This window comes from Castor canadensis, unplaced genomic scaffold, assembly GCF_047511655.1.
Source record: "Castor canadensis unplaced genomic scaffold, mCasCan1.hap1v2 HAP1_SCAFFOLD_113, whole genome shotgun sequence".
Taxonomy (NCBI): domain Eukaryota; kingdom Metazoa; phylum Chordata; class Mammalia; order Rodentia; family Castoridae; genus Castor; species Castor canadensis.
The window spans coordinates 75,903-102,367 of NW_027395342.1; the positions used below are offsets into that span (position 1 = coordinate 75,903).

At 36.7% G+C, this 26,465-nt stretch overlaps 1 protein-coding gene across 7 annotated transcripts in view; it reads right to left on the bottom strand.

Annotated features, from left to right (window-relative positions):
* Positions 1-24,549: 24,549 nt before the first annotated feature.
* The window catches only part of LOC141420308 (uncharacterized), a 39,443-nt gene continuing 37,527 nt past the window's right edge, over positions 24,550-26,465 (bottom strand). For all 7 annotated transcript variants that reach the window (XM_074064578.1, XM_074064575.1, XM_074064577.1 and 4 more), the window contains 4 exons: positions 26,135-26,215; positions 25,340-25,533; positions 24,882-25,087; positions 24,550-24,794 (listed from right to left, as the gene is read on the bottom strand). In XM_074064578.1, the coding sequence (XP_073920679.1) occupies positions 24,702-24,794; positions 24,882-25,087; positions 25,340-25,533; positions 26,135-26,215 (574 nt within the window). In that variant the 3' untranslated portion in view covers positions 24,550-24,701. The remainder of the gene's footprint in view (positions 24,795-24,881; positions 25,088-25,339; positions 25,534-26,134; positions 26,216-26,465) is intronic.

Genomic DNA, 26,465 nt, shown 5'->3' on the forward strand with positions numbered 1-26,465 from the left:
CTAAGTATATAATATTTCCACTATAGTCACCCTCCTATACATTTTCCTTATTGCCTTCCCCCTTCTATGGTACAATCTTCCATACAGGACCTGTTTTTCCCTTCTGGTCACAAATTTTGTAAAAAAATGACAGTTTTGTTCATTTAAGAGAGCTATTCAGGCTATGTTATTGTGACATTTCCATGTATTTATGTATTATAACCTGAATTGATTCTTACCCTCTATTTTGTCTTCTTTCTACCTGAGCACCCTTCTTATGGTGATTTAAAAAGAGTTAAAATTTCTATATTCATTTTTGTATAAAAAGTATATCAACCATATTCACCTTCTTAACTTTCTTATTTTACCCTTTCCCTAAAGTGAGAGGGTCACTTGCCCTTTAGTGACCTTTTCTTAGCTGTGTCCTACTTTTCATAATATTTCTTATATTTGTATTGGGTCTGTGTTCCACATATATGACCTTTGGTTTTCTGAACCTAGCTAACTTCACTTAAAACGATGTTTTCCAGTTCTGTACATTTACTTGCAAATAACAAAAGTTCTTTCTTTTTTGTGGCTGAGTAAAATTCCATTCTATAAAATTTCCACATTTTTTCTTAATTCATTTTTCAGTTGTGGGTCATCTTGGCTGTTTCCACAGCTTGGCTATTGTGAATAATGCTGCAATAAATATGGATGTGCAGGTGCCTTTATTGTAACCTGACTTACATTACTTATTACTTCAGGTATGTATATAGAAGGGCTATTGGGGGATCATATGGCAATTCTATTTTATGAGTTTTGAGGAGGCTATTGTGAGTTTTCATGGTTGTTATACTAATTTAGATTCTCACCTACAATGTGGGAAGGTTTCTCTTTCCCCACATTATTACCAGCATTTGTTGTTCTTTGTGTTCTAACAGGAGGGTGGTGGAGTCTTAATTTTGATTTTATTTGCATTTCCTTTATGGTCAGGAATGTTGAACATTTCTTCATGTGTTTTTTAGCCATTTGGACTTGTTCCTTTTAAAAAGCTCTGTTCAGTTCATTTGTCCATTTCTTCATTGTGTCATCGAGTCTTTGGGAGTTGAGTTTTTGAGCATCCTGTGAATTCTGGTTAATAATCCTTTGTCAGATGTGTAGCTGGGAAAGATTTTCTCCCATTCTGTAGGCTGCCTCTTCAATCTGGTGTTCATGTCTTTTCTGTTGCAGAGGCTTGTTCAGTACATGCTGTCCCATTTGTCAATCATTTGTTTTTATTGCTAAGTCATTTGAATTCTTTTTAGGAAGTCATTGTCTTTTCCTATTAGATCCAGTTTATTTCCTGCTTTATACTGCACTAATTGAAAGTTTCAGGTTTATATTAAGGCCCTTAATCCACTTTGAGTTGACGATTGTACAGGGTGAAAGACATAGATTTTGTTTAATTTTTCTCCAGGCAGATAACCAGTTCTTCCATCAACATTCACTGAAGAGGCTGTGTTTCCTCCATTGCATGTTTGGATGCCATTGTCAAAAATCATGTGGGCATAGCTGCAAGGTTTCATACTTAGGTCGTTTATTCTGTTCCATTAGTCTTCAAATCTGTTTTTGCACAAGTACCATGTTGTTTTTATTGCTATTGCTCTGTAGTATATTTAGAAGTAGGATATTGTGATACTTCAATCTTTGCTGTATATACTTAGTATTGCTTTGTCTATTCACAGCCTTTTGTGCTGACAAATGAACTCTACGGTTGATTTTTCAATCTCTGTGACGAATGCTATTGGAATTTTGATAGGGGATTGTGTTAAACATAATTTTGGCAACATAGCCATTGTCATAATACTTATTCTGCTGATCTGTGGAATAGAAGATCTTTTCATGTCTGTAGGCTTTGATTTCTTTTTTCCATGATTTAGTTTTCATTGTAAAAATAGTTGTTCACTGCCATTGTTAAGTTTATTCCTCCATTTTGATTTATTGAGGCTACTGGAGATAGAATTGTTTTTGGATATTCTTTCACAGTCTGTTCATTGTTGGTTCATACAAAGGCTACTAATTTTTACAAATTGATTTTGTATCCTGCTACTTTGTTGAAAGGTGTTTTTGATGTCTAGAAGTTTTTTGGTGAAGTTTTTCAGGTCTTTTAGGCATAAGATCATGTCATCTGCATTGAATTTCTTTTATTTCTTCTTCCTGTTCTATTTATTTTACTATGAATTCCAAGAGTATGTTGAATAAACGTGAAGGCAGTGGACCTTCCCTCTCTTGTTCCTGACTGAAGAGGAAATGTTTTCAGGTTTCCCCATTTAGTATGATGTTGGCTAGAGGCTTCTCATATATAGTCTTTATCATTTTGAGGTGCAATCCTTCTAGTTCTAGTTTCATCATTGCCTTTATCATGAAAGAAAGTGAAATTTTGTTGAGGGCTTTTTTTGCATCTATTGAGATGATCATACAGTTTTTGACATTTCTTCTGTTAATATATGATATTTCATTTAATAATTTGCATATGTTGAACCATTCCTGCATCCCTGGGGTGAAACCAACTACATCATGGTGTATAATCTATTTGATACGATTTGCCAGTATTTTATTGAGGATTTTTGCATCCAACTTCATTAAAGAGAATGGCCTGTAATTCTCTATTTTAATTGTGCCCACATCAGATTTTGGGATGAGTATAATACTAGCCTCATAGAATGAATGTGGCAGTGTTCCTTCCCTTTTTATTTCATGGAAAAGATTTAGGAGAGTTGTATTAGGTCTTCTTTTAAGGTCTAGAACAATTTAACCATGAATCCATGAGGTCCTGTTCTCTTCATTGTAGGGAGGCTTAATATCTTCTTGGATAAGTTATGTTTGGTCATATGTGTCTAGAAATTATATGCTTTCAATGTGTTATGTAATGATCCTCTGGATGTTAGTATTTGTGGCTATGTCCAATTTTTCATCTTTGATTTTATTAATTGGATCTGTTTCCTCCTCTATTTTCTCATGTTGGCTAAAGGTTTGCCAGTCTTAATCTTTTCAAAGAACCAACTTTTTGTTTCATTGGTTCTTTGTATAGTTTTTTTGGTCTAGATCTCATTGAGCTCAGCTCTTATCTTTATTATTTCTCCCTGTCTGCTGTTTTGGGTTTGGTTTTTCTTGTATTTCTAGATGACTCAGTTGTATTATTAGTTTTTTTTTAATTTGTGATGTCTCTTGTTTTTTTATGAAGACACTTATAGCTGTAAACATGACCCTTATCATGCTTTTGCTGTATCCCACAAATACTGAGGTTGTATTTTCATTTTCATTAGATTCTAAGAACTTTTTAGTTTCTTCTCTTATTTCTTTGATCACTTGCCAGTTACTCAGTAGTGTGTTGTTCAGTCTCCAGGTGTTTGAATATTTCCTGTAGTTTCTTTTGTTCTTGAGTACTAGGTGTGTTCCATTGTTATCTGTTGTGATATAGGGGGTTATTTCAATTTTCTTAAATTTTTGAAATTTCTTTTGAGGCCAAAAATCTGACCTACTTTAGAGAAATCTCCATGAGCTTCTGAAAAAAATGTTTATTGCATAGTGTTTGGGTGAAATACACTTCAGATGACTATTACGTCCATTTAGTCTAGCATGTGTTCATTTTTTCCCTGAATACTCCATGTATTGGTGACAGTGGGTATATGTGTCTCTCATTGTCACTGTGTTAGGGTCTATCTGTATTTTTAATTCCTTTAGTGTTTTTTAAAGTTGTTGAGTGCCCCTATTTTTGGTGTGTTTATGGTAAGAATTGATATTTCCCCTTGATGATATTTTTCTTTAATTAATATGAAGTGACCTTCATTGTCTCTTCTGATTTTATTCTGAAGCCTATTTTGTCAGATATAAGTATAGTTATTCCTGACTGTTTTCGTGGTCCATTTGCTTGGAAAACCTTTTTCCATCCTTTTAATCTAAGTCATTTTTGTTTGTCTCAGTGAGATGTGTCTTTTGTAAGCAACATGTAAACAAGATGTGTCTCCTTGTTTAACTCAACTTGCTATTCTTTTACTTTTGATTACAGCATTGAGGCCATTAAGATCCAATGTGAGTATTAACAGTTGTGCATTTTTTTCAGTCATTTTTATTCCCCTGATGTTTACTGTTCCCCTAGTCCTTGTTTACCAGTCTGGTTGGTAAAAGTGTTCATTTTTCTTCACATCTTTCTGTTTGACTATAAAATCTTCTTATATCTTCTTTGGATTGTAAGAGTCCTTTAATTATTTTCTGCAATGCTATGTGGTGGTCAAGAATTCCTGAACTTTTGCTTGTTGTGGAAAGTTTGTATTTCTCCTTCAATTAGGAAGGATACTTTTGATGGATAGAGTAGTCTAGGTTGACAGTTCTTTTCTTTCAGGGCCTGAAAAATATGTTTCCATGACCTTCTTGAATTTAAGTTTATGTTGAGAAATGCACTGTTTTACTGATGGGCTGGCTTTATATTTGACCAGTAATTTTTCTTTTGCACCTTTCCATATTCTTTCCTTGTTCTGTATTGAATGTTTTGATTATGATATGTCTGGGGATATTTCTTTTCTGGTCCTATCAGTTTGGTGTTCTGAAATCCTCCTGAATCTGGATATCCCTCTCTTTCTCAATCTTGGGGAAGTTTTCAGCTATTATATAATTCAATGTGCTATTGATGCTTTTAATTTGTAGATCTTCTCCTTCTTCTATACCCATGATTCCTACATTTGGTCTTTTGTTGGTGTCCCAGACTTCTGGCATGTTCCATTCATATTTCAGCATATTTTCATGGTCTTTTACTATTTGATGTATTCTACTTTATCTTTTGTCCCTGGTACTTTATTTTCAACTTACTCCACTCTGTTCACCAAGCTTTTGATTGAGACTTTTTTTGTGATATTGACTTGTTCATTTCAGATTGGTTATTTATCAGATTTGCTGATTTATTAACTAATAGACAAAATAAGGAGGAAATTTTTATTGATTTCCTCTTTCCTATCCTCCATGGTCTTCTTAATTTCATTCATATTTGTTTCAGTTATCTTTGAGCGCTTCTACTTGTTTATTCATATCTTCTTTGAGTTCAGACACTACTTTGTGTGCCTCAATTTTATCTCATTAATCATTCCTACTATTATGTTTTGGAATTCAATATTTGATATTTCTTACTAATCACTGTTGTTCAGTTCCTTAGTGGTAGAGTTGGCGTTTTGAGGGAGCTCTATTCTCTTGCTACTGCTTCTTTCTACATTGAGATTTACACACCTGGTGATGTTTTACTTCAGGTTTCAAATTCCCTGTGCCTCTTCAGTTGGGGTTTTATGGAACATTGTATAGAACTGAGTAATGGTGGAGCTCTGGCATATTTTCTTGTCTCAAGATGGGACAGTGGCTCAATAAAAATCACTTCAGCTTCTTATTATCAAGATATTGAAATCTACCCCCTGTTCCACATAGGTCAAGGAGGCTTAGCTACCAAAGCTGTCACAATATTGAATTGCAGCCATGAAGTTACAATAATCCCTGATGTAGATCAGTTACTACTACTGCTCCAGTGTGTTTGGTTTTTTGGAACAAATATGAATCTTTATGCTACTGAAGGCTAAAGATTATTAGTGCTGTGAAGGGAGACAGAGGGAAAGGTCTAGTGGTTAATATTAGGCAAAATGTTTATGTGGTAACAGGGGGTGCTGACCTAGCTAATATAAGGTGTTAATTCAGAGGCAGAGTAGGATGGATAGAAAAGCTAAGGTAAGTAATAAAATAGTGGAGAAGTGTGGGAGAATAGTGGAGAAAATTGAATAAAATTATAAACACAGAACAGAACAAAAGTGAATCCCTTTATGTATTGGAATTATTGTTATTTAAGGAGGATTGTAGGAGAATAGACAAGGAGAAAGGAGATGGACAACTAGGGAGTTGTTCTGCTGGTTGACTGGTAGTAAGTATAAATTAGGGAGAGTAGTAGAAATGGAGACGAAGAAGTGGTTTAGATTTACAAACTTAAAGGTGGCTCATGGGGGTCTTGTGACTGCCATGAGAGAGGAGAGACAGCGAAAAGTCAATAGAGAGAATTGGGGAGCAAGAAGTCAAAAACACTCTTGGAATGTACAGAAAAAAAACTAGCTTCAAGTAAATGAGTAAGAGGTTTACATCACAGTTTCAGCTGCAATAGGCATAAATTTTATGTAAAGATTGCTAATTTTCTATTGCTGTTGCTCTTCCCCAGACTTTGTATCTGTCTTTCTGTCAATTAGACGTCAGACCAAATTGGATACCTCCCTCTGGGTTGGTGACCAGTGCTGAAGAAAGTGGAGTGTTTATAGATCTAACATGTTAATGTTTGTACTGACAACTTGCCAGCTTCACATCATTCATATTTGCGATGTTTCAGTCTCTCAAGGTCCCCAGATCTTTCTATATGAAGGTATGCACAAGCACAGGGTTTTACCTCAATGTCATTTATGGAGGTCTCTAATGGGTTGGAGGTGCAGCTCACTATTGGTAGTGTGCCACACTGTGTTCCATTCCCTGTGACCTCTGTGGGCTGCTTCTCGATTCCAGTAAGTTTTCCCTGTTGGGTAACTGTACCCCATAGGCTTTATGCTGGTGGTCACACAAGCTGGAATGGGGATTTGGCAGGCATCAGTGGGAGTTACACTGGCTCCAGGTTAAGAAGGAGTCACACACACTCCAGGGAAGTTGACAGCTGGATCCGGTGAGGGCTTTTGTTCCTGCCTGGAGCACTGTGTGGCTTCACATCTGCTCACTGGGTCCCTTCAGCTCTCCTTAGCAGATTTTCAGCTGGAAACCTTTGTTGATTGGGCACCAACCTTCTCCATATTGTACTTATTGTGAACATTGGGCTGGAGGAGCTGATGCTCTGCTCCAATGCAAGAAGCACAAACCTCCAAATGATTTTCTGGTAACTCTGTTGCTTCACTGGATTTTGGGTGGGACAAGTGTTCTCCTTCTTGCTACCTTTGGAGCCTGGTACATGTCTTTCCACAACTGTCAAATTCCAGTTCTTTCAACTTTGGGAAGCACCAGAGTTTAGAATTGTTAGCAAACTGCCTTCTTGATCTCCCCCTTGCTTTATTTTTAAATTAAAAATGTTTAGCATATTTTCTTTCCCTATCCTCTCATCAGTTATATGACAACTTTTATCAAATTTCTTTTCAGCTTCCAGGCACATTCAGTTCAAATTTTATGTAGACAAGACTATTGACTTCACCAATTCTTTACTTTTGACATTGATGCTGTCCTGGTGCTGCTAGCTCCACTCTGCGACCCAAGTTTTCTTCTGTAGGAACTTAGTGGAGCATGCTGTATGGCATATGTTTCTTTAGCTTGAATGGACTAATTTTCAAACCCTTGTAACAAGTTTCTAGAGCATGCCTTACAAAGACTATATATGTGTATTATCGTGTAATAATTTTACTAAGAAATGTTTCAATGTTATTATTTTTAAAGCTTTCATTTCAACACTATACATATAAATATATATATATATATGTCAAATAAAATAGGGTTTAAACAATATTTGTTCTTTTTTGTAGAAGTGAGATTCTAATTGATTCATTGCTTTCCAAAGACAGAGATGATGAAAATTGATTGCATGTGATTATATTTCTGAAAATCACTAAACAAACGTTTTTACAGCTTTACATTTTATAAAATCAAATACTTCATTTGTGCTTTGAAATTCACAGAATTATTGTAAACGGTTTTTAAGTGTTTTGAATCTGGTCAATAATTTTTTTTTACTTTCTAAAAAATGTGCTATAATAACTCTAATGATAATATCATGTATTTCCAAGGTAGTTCCTGGAATTTATATTGAACATATTTGTACACTACAACTTTCTTGTCAGCAACAGAACTTTATATAGACACTTTTATAACCATTAACCATTTTAAGGAGTTCAATATAATTTGCATGATTTTATTATCATATGTCTTATAATATGCATATAATGTCCAACATTCAATCTCTGACATTGAATTTTTTTGCAATCATCTATCCAATTAACAGAAAGTGCATAATTTGAATATAGTGTGTTTAATGCAAGTCCATCGTGCTTTCTGCAGTACTAAATTCTTTCTCTGATGCTTTATCTTAAATGTCTTCGTCAGTACGATAGATTGCATGACTCACAAATAACAATATTTATTTTTCACAGTTCTGGGGGCTAGAAATCCAAGAAAAGGATCCAGCATATCTGAGTTCTTTCTAGGACCTTTTCCATTATATTGACTGTTACCCTCTCTGTATCTCCTCACATCACTACAAAATACCAAAGTAGCCCTTTGTCTTATTTTGCAATTCATGATGGCTTCATGTCATGTCCTAATTACCTGCAAAGGCTTCTCTTCCAAATAGCATCACATTTAGAATTAGTTTTAACATGTAAATTTTAGTGGACACAAACATTAAATTCATAATATTAATATAGTCTATAAACAACTTGTAGATATTAAAATATTTTCCTTTGGTACCACAAACATATTCTCAAAATAGAAGACATTTCTTTGATTCCATAGCCATTATCATTTACATCAAGAATTGCAAATAAATCATTCTTCATGAAGTTTGACATATTTTTTTTAATAATGGTGTGTTAACCTAGCAAGAAACTAGATATTGCTATCTTCTTGATGGTCCTAAGCATCATAATCATAATAGCCCTTATGAAACAACCTAATTTTTTTAAAAAAGATATAGCATATAAGAGCAGATTAAGCTCCATGGACTTCAAAGTCTGCCTTATCAACAATTAATAATTTCTTTCCAAAACCTACTAAAATAGCACAGATTTTGGCAAAGAGGTAATAATCCACTCAAAAGATAATGAGATGTAGCTTTAGAAGCAATTGCGGAATACTTTTAATCTAAGTGTGGAGTGTAAATCCCATTTTTTAACATACACACCTATATCATTATGCTTTCACTACGTTCAAAAGAAATTATTACTTATAGTGACATAAACATTAGACTTAACACTAATTTATAATAAGTTTTAAGGAAGATAAAGATTATTGTAGTTTGAATTCAGTGGCCTAGTAATGTCATAAAATACCCAGACATTTTCCCATGTTCTTTATAACTTTTGTTAGATAGCTTTATCCTCATGCTACAAAAACTCAACAGTTTTAGTCATCACATTAGAAAATTATAAAGGAGAAAAGGAATCATGAATAGAGAATCTTCAACAGAATTTACCTTCTGCCTCATTTCCTGACGCACTTCACATTCCCATGACAAGCTTCATCTCTGACAGGTTTACTGGCATCAGTGAGTTAGGGCTAGATAAATCAGCACACTTTTCACATCTAGTCTCCTGTAAGGCATATGGTCTCCATACAAAGGAGGGATATCATAAAAATATCAGTGCTAATTTCAGGAAAGAAGGGAATTTTTTAAAGATGTTTGGAAATCCACTCATAAGGTATTCTCTAAAATCACTCAAAGACTGTGCTGCTATTTATCCCTATGTAAAATGCAGTCTTCTAAGCAATTTGGATAATGGAGATAATAAGTTCAGATGAAAAAAAGGAAACTATTACATCAACTAATATTTTACACAATGACATAAAATGGACTTTGAGCTCCAGGAAGTGATTTGGCCTAATAGAATTTTGGAGAAGCCATCGTTATGTAAGATTTCAGAGAAGGAATTTGAGAAAGCATATTGCAAATATAGGTTTAGGAATTTGAACATTTATATAAAACAAAGTCAGTGAAGAATTCTAGGATGTAACTAACGACCACAGCAGAAGCTGACCAACTTTGGAATTTCTTTTAGGTGGTATGAACTTGAAAGAATTGATGGAAAAAGCACAATTAGAATGTACTGGCAACATTGTTAATAGTTAACACAAATTATCAACAAATATACACTTATTTTATAATTTTCATTAAAATCTATGAGATAAATTCACACATTTGTTTTCATTAATTATGTGGTATAATGTTAAAAATGCTAGTTAGTATCCTTCCATAGTGTGAAGATAATTTGATGGTAAATCCCAGTGTGGTTATTACTGTACACATTGATTCCTTTTCGTACTGGTATTCATGCAATACTTGTGTTTCTTTATATCAACAATCTAAAGTTTATGATGGTGATTCTTTCACAGTGAGAAAATGTTGGGATATATACTTACACATATATTTAAAATATGGAGACATTTGATACAGGAAATCAATAAAAAATTTTTGAAACTTTTCATATAGGCAAAAACAATGTAAAAAATATAATGGTAAAATTGTCCATCCTAAAACTGGCCTTAAACACAGACACACTAGTTTATATCATGTAAGTTAACCTCTTTTATCCAATTTTAAATGTATTACATACATGTATAGTACCTCAGAGGATTCACATTAATGTGCATGGCGCCACAGCTGTATGATTTCAAAAATCAGAGGTTTACCTGCTCAGCATGGAAGTAGTACAGATTGTTTGATTTAATGTTATGAAGCTATGGTTTCTTTTATCTTTACTATTTATGACACATATAGAATGGTAAATATGCTCCTAGGTTATGTTATATTTTAAATCAAACCATTTACATTAAATCACTTTTAATCTTGATGTGAATATTTTTCTATTATCTGTTCCCTTTGATTATACATGAATATTTTTGTGTTACTGTTACTTTTGAAGCTTTACAATGTGTAATTAAGTATACCAGAAGCATTAATTTCTTCTCTAGTTTAGAGATGAACTTGTTCAGTTAATTAACATGTAGTTATATAAAGTCTGATTACCATGTGTACCAATATTCACAAAAAGTCTCTTTAAAGGAAGTCAATCAGACAAAATCATTGAAAATAAATTTTACAGCATACTTATCACAAAAAAAATCACTTCTGCATTTACTTTCTGAAATGAAGCTGTGATGGTCAGCAACATATTATGGATCCACTGAAAGAAAGCCCTATGTTTTAGGGTTTTCTAATGTTTTATAACTAAGAAGAGATTTCAAAGTTCTTACAAAAATAAGTTGGAAAAAATGTGAAATTTACCATGATAAGAATTTAGTTAGTAGACCTTTAAAATTAATACTTGTATTCCAATAAAGACAACAATACTTAAGTCCAAACATGTTGGAAAAAAGGACAATTTTTTACAAATTATACAAGAAAAGCTAACTAACATAATACCCAAAATAAATGAAAAGATGTTCAAATACCCATTTACCCACATTTACTTGCTACCCACAGGTATGCTCATACAAAGCTCTATTCATTGTCACCAAAAGGAAGAATTAGCCCAAGTACCCACAGGCAGATGAGTGGACAGATTGTGGTAGATACAGACCATGGAATATTCAACCAGAAAAGGGGATGAAGCACTGATACATGAGACCATGCTAAGAATAAGAAGTCAGAGACAAAAAGCCACATCCACAATAGGTTAAAAAAAAAAACAGAGCCAAGAAACAGTAAATGTTGAGGGGCTTAAAAGCAGGACAGGTGTGAAATGTGTCAGTCAGTTCTCTGTCTCTGTGACAGATACCTGGAAAACTTATAAGGAGGAATGGTTTGTTTTGGCTCATGGTTTTGAGGCTTCAGTTCATGACCATCTGTCTTCACTGTTTTGGGGCCTGTGGTGAGGCAGAGCATCGAGGCCAGAATGGATAATGGAGCAAAGCTGCTTGCCCCATGGTGGCTTGGAAGAGAAAACTAGAAAAGAAGAACCAGGGTCTCAATATTCCATTCAAAGAAACAGCTCTGATGACCTAACTTCCTGATATTAGACCTTGTATCCTAAAAGGTCCACCTGCTCTCGGTAGCATCACCACTGGGGACCACATCTCTAAAAACCGATGAGCTTTTAGGGAAACACAGGTTCCAAACCATAAGGGGAGGAACTGCTTGATGGGCATAGGTTTTCTGTTTTTGGAGTGATGAAAATATTTTCAGAGGAGATGTAGATAGTGATTGTACAGCATTGCAAATATACTAAATGCACTAATAGTTCTTTTTAAAGTGTTGGGTTGTGTGTTCTATTAATTTAACTTCTATCATTAAAAATGGTAAGCATGGCACTATGGACTACTGATTTGACTAATTCTCTCGTGTTCACTATGTGTGTCTTCTACCAAACACTGTACTGTGTCATCCAGGCAGACTGAATGTCTTTTTAGCACCCTGTCAAGTGTAGGATAGAGACTGATCTAGTATTTTGTATGGGTTATTGAAGCTTTCCTTTTTGAATGTCCATCTTCTAATTTTACAAGTTGATTATTTTGTAGTTAAAAATAACTCTCTTAACTTCAGTGGAGATGTGCAACAGGTTGTTCCTAAGTTATCAATATTCAAAGTCGGAAGCCTCAATGACTTGTTAAAATGCAGCAATGAATCAAGCGTGTTAACCAACAGATGGATATTTGGATCCCTAAGGATATGCCCGTGCAACACATTTGCAAATATACACTTCCCTCCATTTATCAAAATCTACCTCTAGGTGCTTTTGTTCTCCAAATGCTTTCCACAGAGGACATTTTCAGCAAGTTTTACAGTCAGGATATGGAATTTCCCCTTGTAATATTCTAGTATTCTTGTATTGTAGAAATTTGGGATTATAGTATCATTCTTACTGTCTAAATGACTGTACAGAAATACATTCATTTTACTCGACTTAGCTAGGACTTTAAAAGATTATTTAATCAGAGAATTTTGTTTCCTTTTTTGCAAAACATTTATAATCTGCAGAACTGGTATTACACAGGTCCCATAGTGTGGAATGCAGTGAGAATCTTTAGTGCTCTGCAATGACTTTCCCAGCCATGTGGCCACAAAATTTGCTCTGTGGTGATGGTGGAGAAGTTGAATTCTCCCATACACTTAGTTGGCCTCATTTTCTGCACTGCACTCCCCACTTCTGAGATAATATTGTCAGTTATTTTGTGTGGTCACTCTCTCACCCTCTAGAGTACATGCAGTGTAAATGTAGTTGCATACTGGGTTCTGTTCACTGCTATCTGTCCCATTTCTAGAACAATGCTCAGCCCCTTTGGGTGTTAAAAATGTTTTTGTTGAATGAATGAATGGAGTGGGTGCTAAGAAATAAAAATTTACTTATTATATGAATTTTAAACACATGAATATTATATTCTTGCTCTGCTAAAGAAAGAATGGAGCAGAGACAGAACAATTTCACCACCATTTAGTCTATAATTTTTTTCTTGTTGATACTATGATTATAATTGGCACTAGCATTAATATTAGTGGAAGAAACAAGAAAGTGTAAACTGCCAAGAACATCTTGGTAGCAAATGAAGCAGCATTGGATTTGTTATCTGTCCAATGACTCTATTTTGGTTTATAAGTAAATCATTGGGGAGAATGTGGTTAAGCCGATACTTTCTCCAATGAGACATGATAAAAGAATCCATGACTAAATGCCACATAATCCAAGTCGGCCCAGTCCTGCCAGTAAACAGCTGGGTAAATCTTTTCATGACTCATTTTTTCTGGGCCTCTCTTTTGTTATTTGTAAAATGAGGGAAGAGGGCCAGTCTGTCTGTAAGATACCTCTAAAATCACACATTCCATTGTTCCCACAGTTCTGGATCATTTATTTCCCACCCACCCCCTGTACTTCTTTCTTTCCATCTCACTGTTTTGAATTCTTTCTCTGTGCCTACATCTGAGGTCTCTTAGGAATTCTCTTCAATAGGCTATTATCTGGGTTCACTGGGTCCTTGTTTTGATTCTGAGGTCAGCTTCTGTCCACTCATTTGCCATCCATAACCAGTCTACAGCCAAACAAAACATATTGCACACACCATCACTTTCTAGGGCTAGTATGGGGGTCAAAAAACTCTAAAAGCACATTTCCCACCAGCTGACACTTAGTGTGTGTCTCCCAGCACTCAAAGTCCCAAATCAACTACAACCTGAGGGATCCACTGGGGAAGCCAGTCACACTATCACTTCTCTCATTCCATTTCCAGGCATTCCATTTATGGACAGGGATGTAGATTAAAGCAGGACACCAACTTGTTCTTTTCCTAAGAGTATAGGCCTGACTCCCAGCTCTGCCTTGGTGGAAGATCCCAGGATCCCTAAATTGGGGTTTCAGACCTTGGTCATCTTTTCATGCTTCTCTCTTATGGAACTCTTCCAGGACCCAGTCTACTGAGAGTCAACCATAACTTTGAACTTAACCTTTTTTGGTAGCAGCTTTTAAGTGAGAGCAAAGTTAGACATCCTGGTGTTGAAAATGCTACACGCATAAATGTTTTGTAACTACATTCTCTTCTTTGTTGTCTTCCAGTTGAAAAGATCCTTCAGACAAAATGACATCCTTTCATTGGTTTATTCGGAGGAAGTTTCATGACTTCACTTGTTGGTGCTAATGTTCAATCAAATGTTAATATTGAAACAGCACGTTAAAATGAGAACTATTTTAAATATCTGCAAGGGAAACCCACTATGCAGCAAAAACTCTTTTAAGAGAGTGTTTCCTGTTAAATAGCAAAAATTAGCACCATTTTGCAAATTGTAAAACATCAAATGTAAGACTAAAATAATTTTAGATTTCCATGATAGATTTTTCAGAGTTTTTAAAAAACATTATCACAAACTTCCATGTATTCTAAAATAATTAAGTAGAAATTCTTGGAGATATCTTGCCAAGGTCATTTGGAGATTATTCCCTGTGCTGCTTTGAAATAATAATAATAATAAACTGTAATGTGATTTGTAATTACTTAGAACACAGTAGACTCAAGCTACAGTAAATTCCTTCACAGTTGAACTAAACTGTTTAACACATGTAATGTCTAATTGACAATTCTGTATCAAAGTGTAAATTTTTCAAGGAAGGATACACAGCAAGTTTTTTTTTTAACATCTCAGTGACTGCTGTTTTGATTTGGATCCATTACTTCTGAATATTGCATGGCACTGACAAGCACTTGCCATTTTAAGACTGCATGGAGGCATTTAGCTTTCCATTCAGACATAATAACACATTATGCAAATCAGCTTGCAAAGGAAAGATGGAGGCTGACAGCAAATGAACTGTCAAACACCAGTTGCTAATAAATGAACATTTCTTTATAGATTGTCTTAATTTGGGGAGTTGAAAAATACACTTGCTGTGGTAGATCAGGGTGCTCAGCAAAGGCTTTGATGTTTGACTTACAATGGAATTCCTCCCCTCCTATTATAACAAGTTTCTGTTTAAAGAAAGCTCTCAAAACTTTAATTTTACAAAAGAAATTTATAAATAAATGTATTCCTACATTTTCATGGTTTAAAAACACTTTTATGTGATTTAATCTTGTGTGATTATTCACTCCTCAATTTGTGTTGTTCTAAATTAAGTCAAATACTTTAATTTGACTTAGACAAGAGATTATTCGAATTTACAGGAGTTTTGGACACTTGTGATTTTTACTAGACAGTGATTCTCAGAGAACACAACCAACTCTCTGAGAAGCCCTCTTAAAAAGGCAAATTCCTGGAAGTCTTATTACAAATGCATATTTCTGAGTCCCAACCAAGACAGATCTAATCAGAATTTCTGAGACTGAGTCCCACGAATTTGCGTTTTTAAAAAGCAGTCCAACACTTATTGTGCACAATAGTACTTCAGAATCTCTGGATGAGATCGTCCCTAAAGGTCTATGACAAGTACAAATTCAAGACTGCTAAAGCTGGAATTTGTATTTCAAATTAGGTGTGACATGAAGTTGGGAATTGAGTTGCGTAAGGTGAGCCTGGCTCAAGTGCAGCTTTTTTCACTCAGTGAGGCTTTCTTCTCTATTTGTCATCATGTGGTAGCAACCCCAATGAGTAACGTAAGAAACAAGCACAGAACCATTTCTCAGTGATGATAGGGTGCCAGAGAGGCCAGACTGGTGTAGGAGGATTCTACAGGTAGAAGAACTCAGTTGCAAAAATGAATGCAGGAGGCAGAGGTGAGGCTCTAGAGCCTTCTGTCCATGTCTAGAGCTCTGCCCAGATTCACTTGTTTCCACAGAACACAGAAAAGACAGAAAAGGTTTCCTTTCTCTCACTGTTAAAATAATTAATTGGGATGGCTTTAGAATGGCTCTAGTGTGCTGAGTTCCTATGGAAGCAAACCAAAACCCAACTCAGTGGAAAGATCATAGTCTCAGACAACAGTATTAAGCTGAACCAATCAAACATTGCCAACTAACTCCTAACTAGGGATTTTCCACTGCACTGATACCAATTGGCAACTGCTCCTTTAACCAACCAAACCTTTTCTTTGCTTTGTGACTGCAATCATCCTTTAAAAGCCCTCCCTTTGTTCCCTTTTGTTGAACCCCTCACCCACTTTCAGTGTTGAACTGCATGGTTCATGAATTGCTGTGTAGTTAAACCCATTATACTTTTAATGTGCAAAGTGTATGTTTTAGCACCTTTCATACATGTTCTGAAACCCATGAATCATTAGAAACAGGAACACTTTTCTGTTCCCTGACTCTGCTATACTGTTGGCTATTTGAGCTGTGAGTTCAGATTTTAACAGATTCATTTTTACATTTTTTTTGTGGTACTGGGGTTTGAACTCAGACCAAGTGCATCAAGCAGTAGATGCTCTACTGCTTGAGCTATGCCTACAGCCCTTTTTGTTCTGGTTATTGCTGAGTTAAGGTCTCATTTTTCCCCTGGGCTGGCCTGGACTACTGTCCTCCTATTTATGCTTCCTGCAGTAGGCGGGATGACAGACAGGCCACCACGTCCAGCTATCAGTTGATATGTGGTCTTGTGAACTTTTTGCCAGGGCTGTCCTGAAACCAGCATCCTCCAAAATAGAAGTTCACCACCATGCCTATCTATTGGTTGGGATGAGATCTCACAAAATTTTACCTGAGCTGGCCTGGAGCTGTGATCCTTCTGTTCTCAGCCTCTGGAGTAGCTAGGATTACAGGCATGAGTCACTGGTGCCTGGTTCATTTTTGCATCTTTTCATTTGACTTTGAGTGAGTCTTCATTTTTGTGTGCTGTTCAGGTGGCTGGGAAAATATTCCCTTTATTAGCATCCTTTCATGTGGAGGCATCCTAGAGTGTTTCTCACACTGAAGTGTAGCTGCTGCTTCTGACAACCCCATATTCTGTCTGCATTAGTGTCCCAGCCCAGCAAACAGCAGTCAGGTTCCCCCAAGCCCTCAAAGAAGAGGTCTTGACCTTGGCCCCTGACCTTGCTGGACCTGTATAGCCCAGGTGTAGAAGAATCTTGCTAAATCTTTTAGAGAGAATTTCCCACTGTATCTGATCAAATTCTTCAGCTCCCACCATCGATATGTGAGCACCCTGTTGCCATCAGCCAGAACACTGTTAAGTTGGTTGAGCAAAAATCCCCTACACTGAATGTCTCCTCTTAGTGGTTTTCCATCCACAGGACTCATTCTGCCCATCAGCTATGCATCCCCATTTTATTGTCTTCATAACTGAGTCCACTACTGAGGTCACTTTTCCCCTAGTTGCAAGAGTTCTGAATAAAATCTGGTTTTACTTCATTAACCATTTCCTGGTTCTGGTTCTCTTTAACATTACACTACTAGAATTTGGATAGGATTAGATTTATCACTGTGTCCCAGGCCTCTCAGCCAGGACCCCACTGCTCTCATTCAAAGCCATTTTCTGTGCTATGGGCTGGATGATCTGGGAGCCTTTGGAGTCCAAGTCCTAGACCTGGGATCCAAGTAATAGATCTGACTCCTATGATTCTCTGAATCTTTTGTTTGGAAAATGCCTCCTTGCTGAGGTTTGTTTTGGTTGTGTGTTTCGAGTGGGGTTTACTCCTTCACTCCTCAACTGGCCATTTTTCCTGGCTCTCTGTAATGCTCCTCTGTTCTCTTGGTTCCTGCTTTCCAGTGAGAACCTCTCAATCTACTGAAACTCTCCCACCTTTTAAAAAATCTGCTGACTATATGCTCCACCAACTCTTTCCTGTTGGCAAGAGATTATTAAGAGTAACTTGGGAACTTCATTCACTTTGTTCAGACAACTCTGCTCTCTGGTGCATCTAAGGTCTCTCCTCCTCTTTTCCCTCTTCCTCTATTGACTCTGTTCTTCTGTGAGCTCCTCTGTGTCCTGTGAAATGATCCTTCAATCTCCTACCTCCTCTATCCTTTGCACACACTGCCAGACTTTTTCTTTCCCAGTCCAGCCCTTCTATCCCTATAGTCATGTGAACTTTAGGTTTCCTGCCCCACTGGGGGCTATCAAGGAACCCAGATCCCCCCTTCTGAAAGCAACCAGTTAGAGCTGAAAAGACAAAAAATGAAGCTAACTTGAAACAGGTTAGATATTTTATTTAGTCAGATGGCCTTTGAAAACTGTTGACAGACTGCTTCTGATTCTTAAAAGGTCTATTGTTCAAAATTTAGTCCACAAGTTCCATAAAATAAGGGCAAATGAATGTGGTTGATGTACTTCACAAACAAGAATGAATGTAGAATTTTTAAATCTGTTGCAATCACTGTAAGAAGGAGACTAAAGTAAAAAGGAGAAGAATAGAAGAGACGAACCAATCTGGGTTCTAATACATATGTGCACGGAAATGTCACGAGGGAACTCCCTGAATAGCTATCATAAACAAACAAGAATATCGTTTTTTTCTTTTACAAAACCAGAGAACAGGAGGGTGGATCAGAACTGTTGGGGGGTGTTGGTTCCAGTGGGATGGGGGAGGAGGTGGGGAAAGGGTGTGGGTGATGAATATAGTGCAAATACTGTAGGAAGTGGAAAAATGAGGCCCGTGGAAACTGCTCCAGGAGTGGGGGAGGGGAGACTGATGGAGGGGTGAATTCAATATGATGTATTTGATTTATTGTAAGAAGTTTTGTAAACGCTGCAGTACCCCTATCCAGCACAAAACCCAGAAAATTTTCATAGTCTGTCCCACAGATAGATGTAAAACGCATTACCCATTACGCTGAGCACTGAATCGTAATTTGTTCTATTTGAAAAAAATTTTGTTCTATCTAAAATCTGTAAAGTGTAACAAAGATTAGAGCCCCCTATTTTATATAAGCTAGTGAGCTTTGTGTTAATCCAAGTCATGGCTAAAGTTCAGAAAGGAAGCTCTAACGTCTCCATTTGCACCGGTCTGTGAGTGTGTGCACATACAGATATGTGTGTGCATGTATAGGTGTATAGACAGACACATGTACACGTATACATGATAGTTCTCTACCCCTTGGTGGTATTATCAAATTAACTTACAGTTTCTTAAAAGAACTTTATTCAAATTGGATGATATGTGCTCATATAAATTAAATATTTCTATAAATCCAAGAAATGTACAAACTAACCCAAATGGTAATTTGATTCTAACTCAAATGTTTTTCAGGTTCATGTGACTTGAGTAAGACTAGCTTGGGATTGTTAGTTTAATAAAGCAATTAGAGTGTCTTGTTAGTTATCAGCATTAAATATCATATGAACACATAATTTTATTCTGCTTGGATTTACTAGCCAAATAACATATTATAATATTTACCAGGTGTTTAGGATGATAAAAATTATAAATTCAACCTAAAGTTGAAACAAAAATGAATACCAGTTGCTGTGTATATCATGCACAGAAGCAAAGAAAACACAAGCCCATTTGCTTCACCTCTTTAGGTTTTTTTACTTTGGGTTTTTGTTCGTTTGTTTGTTTTAGGTACTGAGGTTTTAATTCAGGACCTCACGCATGCTAAGTGCTCTACCACTTGATCCACTTGATCACCCTGCCTTTTCACTTTTGTGATTTTTAAAACTCTTGCCTAACATGCATGTATTGTAAAAATAGCAGGAAAATAACTTGAAATTATGGTGAGCTTTATTTAATATCTTAAAAAATTTATCCCAAAAACCCAAGCATAATTGTTGAGAGCATGTGTGTTAAGTTGACTTAAGTGGAATAAATTTTTGTGCAGGGACTTTCCAACAACACTTATGTTTTATTATATCTGCCTAAAAATACTTTCTGAAACCTTTTTAGGGGCTTTTGCCTTTTGCCCATTTGACCTATGCTAAATTAAGTAACAGATATTCATTAATAATGTATAAGTAAGATTAATTACTAAATCATTGAGTATAACTTTAAGAGCATAAACTTTAATGTCTTTATTCATACAGAAGCTAAATATATTTGCCTTTGTGGGTAGACATGTTCTTCTTGGCTACATTGGAACACTGTACAATGAAGAATCTTCTATCCGTAAAAAATTGTCAGTTACTATACTCATAAAATTTTCTAGTCTGCTCCAGAATCCTGGTATGTAACAGACATTTTACAATTGCTGCTTCTTAGTTTTCTCTGTTGAGAGGCTAGAGTGGCTTAAAAGGTGGAGCCCAGCACCCTGAGTTCAAACTCCAATACCACATTGGAAAAGAAAATGTTGTTACAAGGAAAATAACATATATGCAAAGAATACAAGGCATGTAGCATGTTTTCCCATAATAAAGGGGAAGAGGGAGTAATTTTGTTTTAATATAAAATGACTTGTTCTAGAATGAGAAAGAGGAAAATTCAGGTACCAAATGGACTGGATGTAAAAACTTATGGAAGATTTGCAGAAAAGAAAGCTTGGGTGGTTGAATGTAAGCTTGAGTATATTCATTTACAAAGGTTTTTTATGGACAAAATTTCTTGAATTATCTGTCTGCTGTTTGTAAGGCATTATAAGAGAGTTTTCTTTCTTTTTAATTAACCCAGCAAGGACAGAAGCAAAAATTTTGTGTCTTATGAGAATAATTTCCTAGGCCTTTTGTTACCTTTACCATGTCTGTGAGTATTTCAGAAAACCTTTCAAAACTGCTGAAAGTTTTTAATAATTATGTTATCACTTATGGGCACTTTGAAATCTTTTATTGTCACTTTGGATAAATAGGTAGCTAAGTATTATATCACAGTGACCTGTGATCTTACTTAATCAAATGTTCAAACCTTTTTGACATTTTTGCTATAGTTTCCTCAAATCACACCCCAAATGAAATCTTGACCTCAAAATGATTTTGAGAGTTCTCAGAGAGACCTTGGAAAAATCTTTAAAAAAAATTGTTTTATCTTTTAAAAAGAGAAACCTAAAAAAAGTCATGTTTATTTGATTTATTAAATTGTCTAGGAAACATTATAAATTAGGATACATTTACCTGTTGCTAAGTTGTATTTTCACAGGTAGAAGTTTTTAATCCAAATATTTCATAAATTGTTTAGCTCCTAGAAATTTATTAATGCCCACACTGTATACGATATGTGATTTATGATGTTATTATTCAGAATCCTAGGTATTGTTTTTAAATGTTATGTTATACAAAAATAAACAAATCTCCTTCTCAGAACGTGCCCAATGAATCTAATTAGATTTTTAGCCTTGGTCATTTAGAGACTCTTCTCACCATAGATACTTACTGTTTTACTCTGGTAATTTCCTGAACATGCTTATAACCAGCTACAGGGTGCCTTGTCTTTAACAGCTATCTTAAACAAAAATGTCATTTTTTTAAAAAAACAAAACAGGTCCTGTCTGGGGGGTTGGTACCAGTGGGAGAGTGGGAGGATACAAGAAAAGAGTACAGAAGTGTAAATATGGCAGGAATATTATGCTTGTAATTAATTAATATGTATATTTAAATGGAAAAATGAGACCTGTTGAAACTACCCCAGGAATGAGGCGGAGTGGGGAGGGGAATGGTGGAGGATAAAGGAGGATGATGGAGAGGGCGAATTCAACTATGATATATGGTAAGAATTTTTGTAAATGGCACAATGGACCCCCAATACAAGAATAAAAATAAATAAATAAATAAATAAAACTTAAAAAAGCAAAAGGAGACAGTCTGAGAGCTGCTATTAGACTCATCCATGCTCTGTTCCAGGATGTGACCATGACTGTGACATTGTTGTGCCACCAAAGACTCATAAACTTTAAACCAGGAAACTTATAGGTTTTCCATTCCTGTCCTTGCTCCACCACCTAGCATTGCTTCCAGCTCAATAGCTAGAACTCTTCTCATCTAGCTCCCTCAACCGCCAACCCCCACCTCTGTAGTCTGCTCCAAGCACCAATCTTTGTTTTTCCTTTTATTTGTATAAAAAATTCCCCTCATTAAGTACCTAATGGTTTACATTGTCTAGCAAATATCCTCTGCTACCAAGTCCATAAGAGCAAAAGAATGGGAAATGAGCTCAGGTTGTTCAGAAGAAAGGACATAGTCTCTTTTTCCCTTGAACAAGAGGAAGAACTGACAAAGGGTCTCTTCCTGACCAGCATTAGTCAGGCTCCCATAAGCCCTCTTCTCTACCACAACTCCACCTTCACCTCTGTCCTTGCTGGGTCTGCACTGTCCATTTGTAGAAAGAATTCTGCTAAGGATTTAAAGAGAATTAAGAAATGCAAATTAAAACCACGCTAAGATTCCACCTCACCCCTGTTAGAATAGCCATCATCAGCAACACCACCAACAACAGGTAACCCATTGAAAGGCAATGTTCAGGAACATTTTGTGTTATAAGTCTATTCAGGTGATTAATTTCCTCTTGGTTCAGTTTTGGATGATCATATGTATCTAGAAATCTGTCCATTTCTTTTAGATTTTCAAATTTATTGGAATATAGGTTCTCAATGTAGTCTCTGATGATTTCCTGGACTTCCATGGTGTTTGTTGTTATCTCCCCTTTTGCATTCCTAATTCTACTAATTTGGGTTTTTTCTCTCCTCATTTTAGTCAGGTTTGCCAGGGGTCTATCGATCTTGTTTATTTTTTCAAAGAACCAACTTTTTGTTTCATTAATTCTTTGTATGGTTTTTTTGGTTTCTATTTCGTTGATTTCAGCTCTTATTTTTATTATTTCTCTCCTTCTATTTGTTTTGGGATTTGCTTGTTCTTGTTTTTCTAGGAGTTTGAGATGTATCATTAGGTCATTGATTTGGGATCTTTCAATCTTTTTAATATATGCACTCATGGCTATAAACTTTCCTCTCAAGACTGCCTTAGCTGTCTTAAAAAGAGTTTTAAGTCCATCTTCGTCAATGCCTTGAATTTCCTTGTCAAAGACCAGATTTGAAAAACCCATGCATATTCTTGATAATATTGGATTCCTTTTATCCTGTGGCCCTGGAAAGCAGTTATGACTAAGAAATTTCTCACTGCATACTTTATCTTTTGAAACAGCTAACTGCAAGAAGTCCTTCTTCTTCACAACTTAAAGTCCATCAACCCTTCCACTTGACTCCCTTGTTTGATGCCTCTGTAAAACTTTTGTGTTTTCCTGCAGAAATGAAAGTTCTCACTATTGCAATAGTCGGAATAAAATTAACTTCTGCATTCTCCAATTTATATTTTATACCATGACTTAAGATTGCACTTCATTTTAAAACTCCCCTTTACTCAAGCCAAATAAAAACACAGTCTCTTTTGTTCGTTCCCTGACAGATATCTCAGGACTTAAAGGGAAGAATAATTTCTGGCCTTATGTATCGAAATCCTGATCATTTGTAATGAAGCATGGATTTGATTTTGTATATTTTTAGCTAGTGTCCTGATTTTTGCTGCTAGTTCCTTGTGTTGTGATTTATATATATATTCCACCACTGCAAATTTCATTCAATGATTTAACAACTTTTGTGACTTTTATATAGAAATACATTCTTTCTAGAGATCTTCTCCTCACTGTAAGAGCTATAAGAAAATTGGGTTTGTGAGTCTCCTTTATTTGTGTGTTTTGAGATCAAAATCACTAAAAATGCCACCCTCCTAAGAGGAGAAAAGGGTTTTTAAATTTGGATTTACTCTTAACTGAGGGATATAAGGGATAAATTTGGTACTAAAATTAAAATATCTCTGTCTTTGTGTTTGTCGGTGTATAATTCAAAGAAGTTCTGAGCATTATAGTTTCCATACTATTTTCCTATATCCAAATGGTATTACCAAATTAGATTCTAAAGTTTCATTGGAATAGACTTAGGGATTAGTCTTAGGGATATTAATAGCCAAACAGGTTGCTGTCCAGGAACTGTGACTCCCACAAATGACAAATGCAACCCATTGGTTTATAAACTCTGACATCAAGGTCATCCCAGTATGACTCGAAAGTCCTTTCCTCTCTCAGGGACCCAGTATGACTCAAAAGTCCTTTCCTCTCTCAGGGAGCAGTCCATTTGTCACTCATGCTCACACACTCCTGGACCTGGTGAACACAGCATCCATCTCTTTCACACAAAGCCCTGCACTCTAAATACCATGTTATACTCACAAAAGGGATGGGTCAGCCATCTCCAGCCTCAATCAAATGCCTGAGGTCATAGCATAGGAGGTAAATATATGCATAGATGCACCTCTACCCCATCCCTGACTCTGCACAGTAACTGGAGGGAGCACACATCTACAGTCCAAAGGTTGACCTGAAGTTTTGCATTAAGAAAATGGCCCTCTTCAGGTTGAATTGAAGGGGAAAATGGCTTTTAGCCAGGAGATGCCAGGTGTGTGCAGAACCAGCCTAAAGGACACTTGCTACCACCCTCCCCTGCAGACCCATTCACAGCATCTGTCAGCATGAAGTGCTATGCTACTAGGTCTGAAGGAAATGCCATGAAGTTTGGCATCTAATGTCAAAGAGTAAAGAAAATTATGTTTATTTATGTCAAATAATGTTGTCAATTAGTTACAATAATGTAAATAATCAATATGTAAATAATGTAAATATCATATGAACAGTAATTTTCATAGACTCATTTTTATATCACAAAAAGAATAAAACAAACTAAGAAAAAAGGAAGTAAAGCTCCTCTTCCATTGGCTCATCCTCTTTGGAAATAAGGCCAGGGCAGGAAGGATCCTCTGATGGGAAAAATGCCTGTGAACCAAAGAAAGCCACATTTGAACAGAACAGGTGAGAACCGACACCATCCTGGCCTGCACAGCCACTCCCACCACTCATTACCATGAAGTGCTCTTCATGGTCCTCAGATATGGTAAGGAGCTGCGTGTCATCACTGATCATCTCCAGCTCCATGTCCTCAGGTATAGGGCTGGGAGAACTTATTGTTGGTCCTGGCATAGGATTTGGTTCAAATCTTTGGGCCTCTGAGGGAGATGGATCAGGCTCTGCATTGGGTTGAAGCGTCAGCAATTGAGCAGTTAAAAGCCCTGCAGGAGGAGACAAGATCCTCATATGAACGCCTTGTCCTCATGCTTTCAAAAATCAGAAAAGGCCAAGGTTGCCAGAGAAGCCAGAGCCCTGACTGCAGAGAAGAACACAGCCTAGACTGTGGTCCAAGTGCTGTGGAGTCACAGGCTCCTCATTCCTCCTTGCCCACCTCATAAAATGGAAGGTCCACACGGTGGGGCCCTGCACAGACCACTCCTCATGTGCCCAGCATGCAAACCCAGGCTCCTCACCTTCATAGGCTGTTTCACTGGGCTCCAGAAACTCCCACTGAAACAAGAGATGTTGGGCCAGGTGCATCTCCTCTGAACCAGGCATATGGAGGTTCAAGTACGCTACCATCAATTTGAGGCAGGGAAACTCACTAGGTTCATAGAAATCCTCCCAGTACATGTTAAGCCACGTGTGAAGGATGTAGGTGAGTGCCCTGGAAGCACATAGAAGGGCAACAGAATCAGAAACTGGTCTTCCTTTCCCTGCACTGCCAGAGTGAATTTGTTGGACCTGGCATCCTGTGCCCATCCCTGTCTATACAGAGGACAGAACAACCAGACCAAACCTTTGTCTGTGCAGGAAGTGGCAGGGAAGGAAAAGAATAGGGAGATGCTGGGAGCCACCATGGGACAGTGCCAAGGCTAAATGGTCTGAGCACATCTCCCCTGTTCAGGGAATCTCTATATGCTGCTCTGTGTGTCTCTGTGATGTCAAATCCACTAAGGCATGTTCACCTGCTTGGCTTCCACAGGGCCCTGGTGTCCCTCATATATTGTGGTTCTAGCTGTGTCATTTCCCTAAGCAATATGTGTTGGCTGTCTGCCAATTACACTATTCAATTGACATGCTGACTGTGAGCACTCCAGGAATCTCAGTACTGGTGTCTCTCCAATAGAGAATCCACTAGATTCTCCACTAGAGAATCTCTCCAGACAATTTGGGGCCCAGTGTGTGCCTTGTCCTATCCAAAGCATCCCCTAAAAGTACACAGTCCTGGCACAGGTGCCCACCCTCTTTACCCAACAGCAGCTTACTTTTTCAGCTTGTTCTCTGGTCTATCAGCCTCATGCGAATCACACCATGCAGACTCACAGAAGCTGTCAACACTACTGAACCTGCGATGAAACATAGCATTACTGAGTAATTTTCCAAAGGAATGGAGCTCAGGACGTCAGGGATCTGCCTGCTTTTTGACTGACATATACTACATTCCTGGAAACCTGCCAACACGTACCAGGTGCCTCATGTTACATTGTGCAAGGAATGAAACCACCTGGCTCATTCCCAGATAACTTCCTCGGCCTGTGTTCCTCAGAACCCGAGAGCTGCCAATCTGCTTAAGACAGGTCAGATAGTACTCCATAG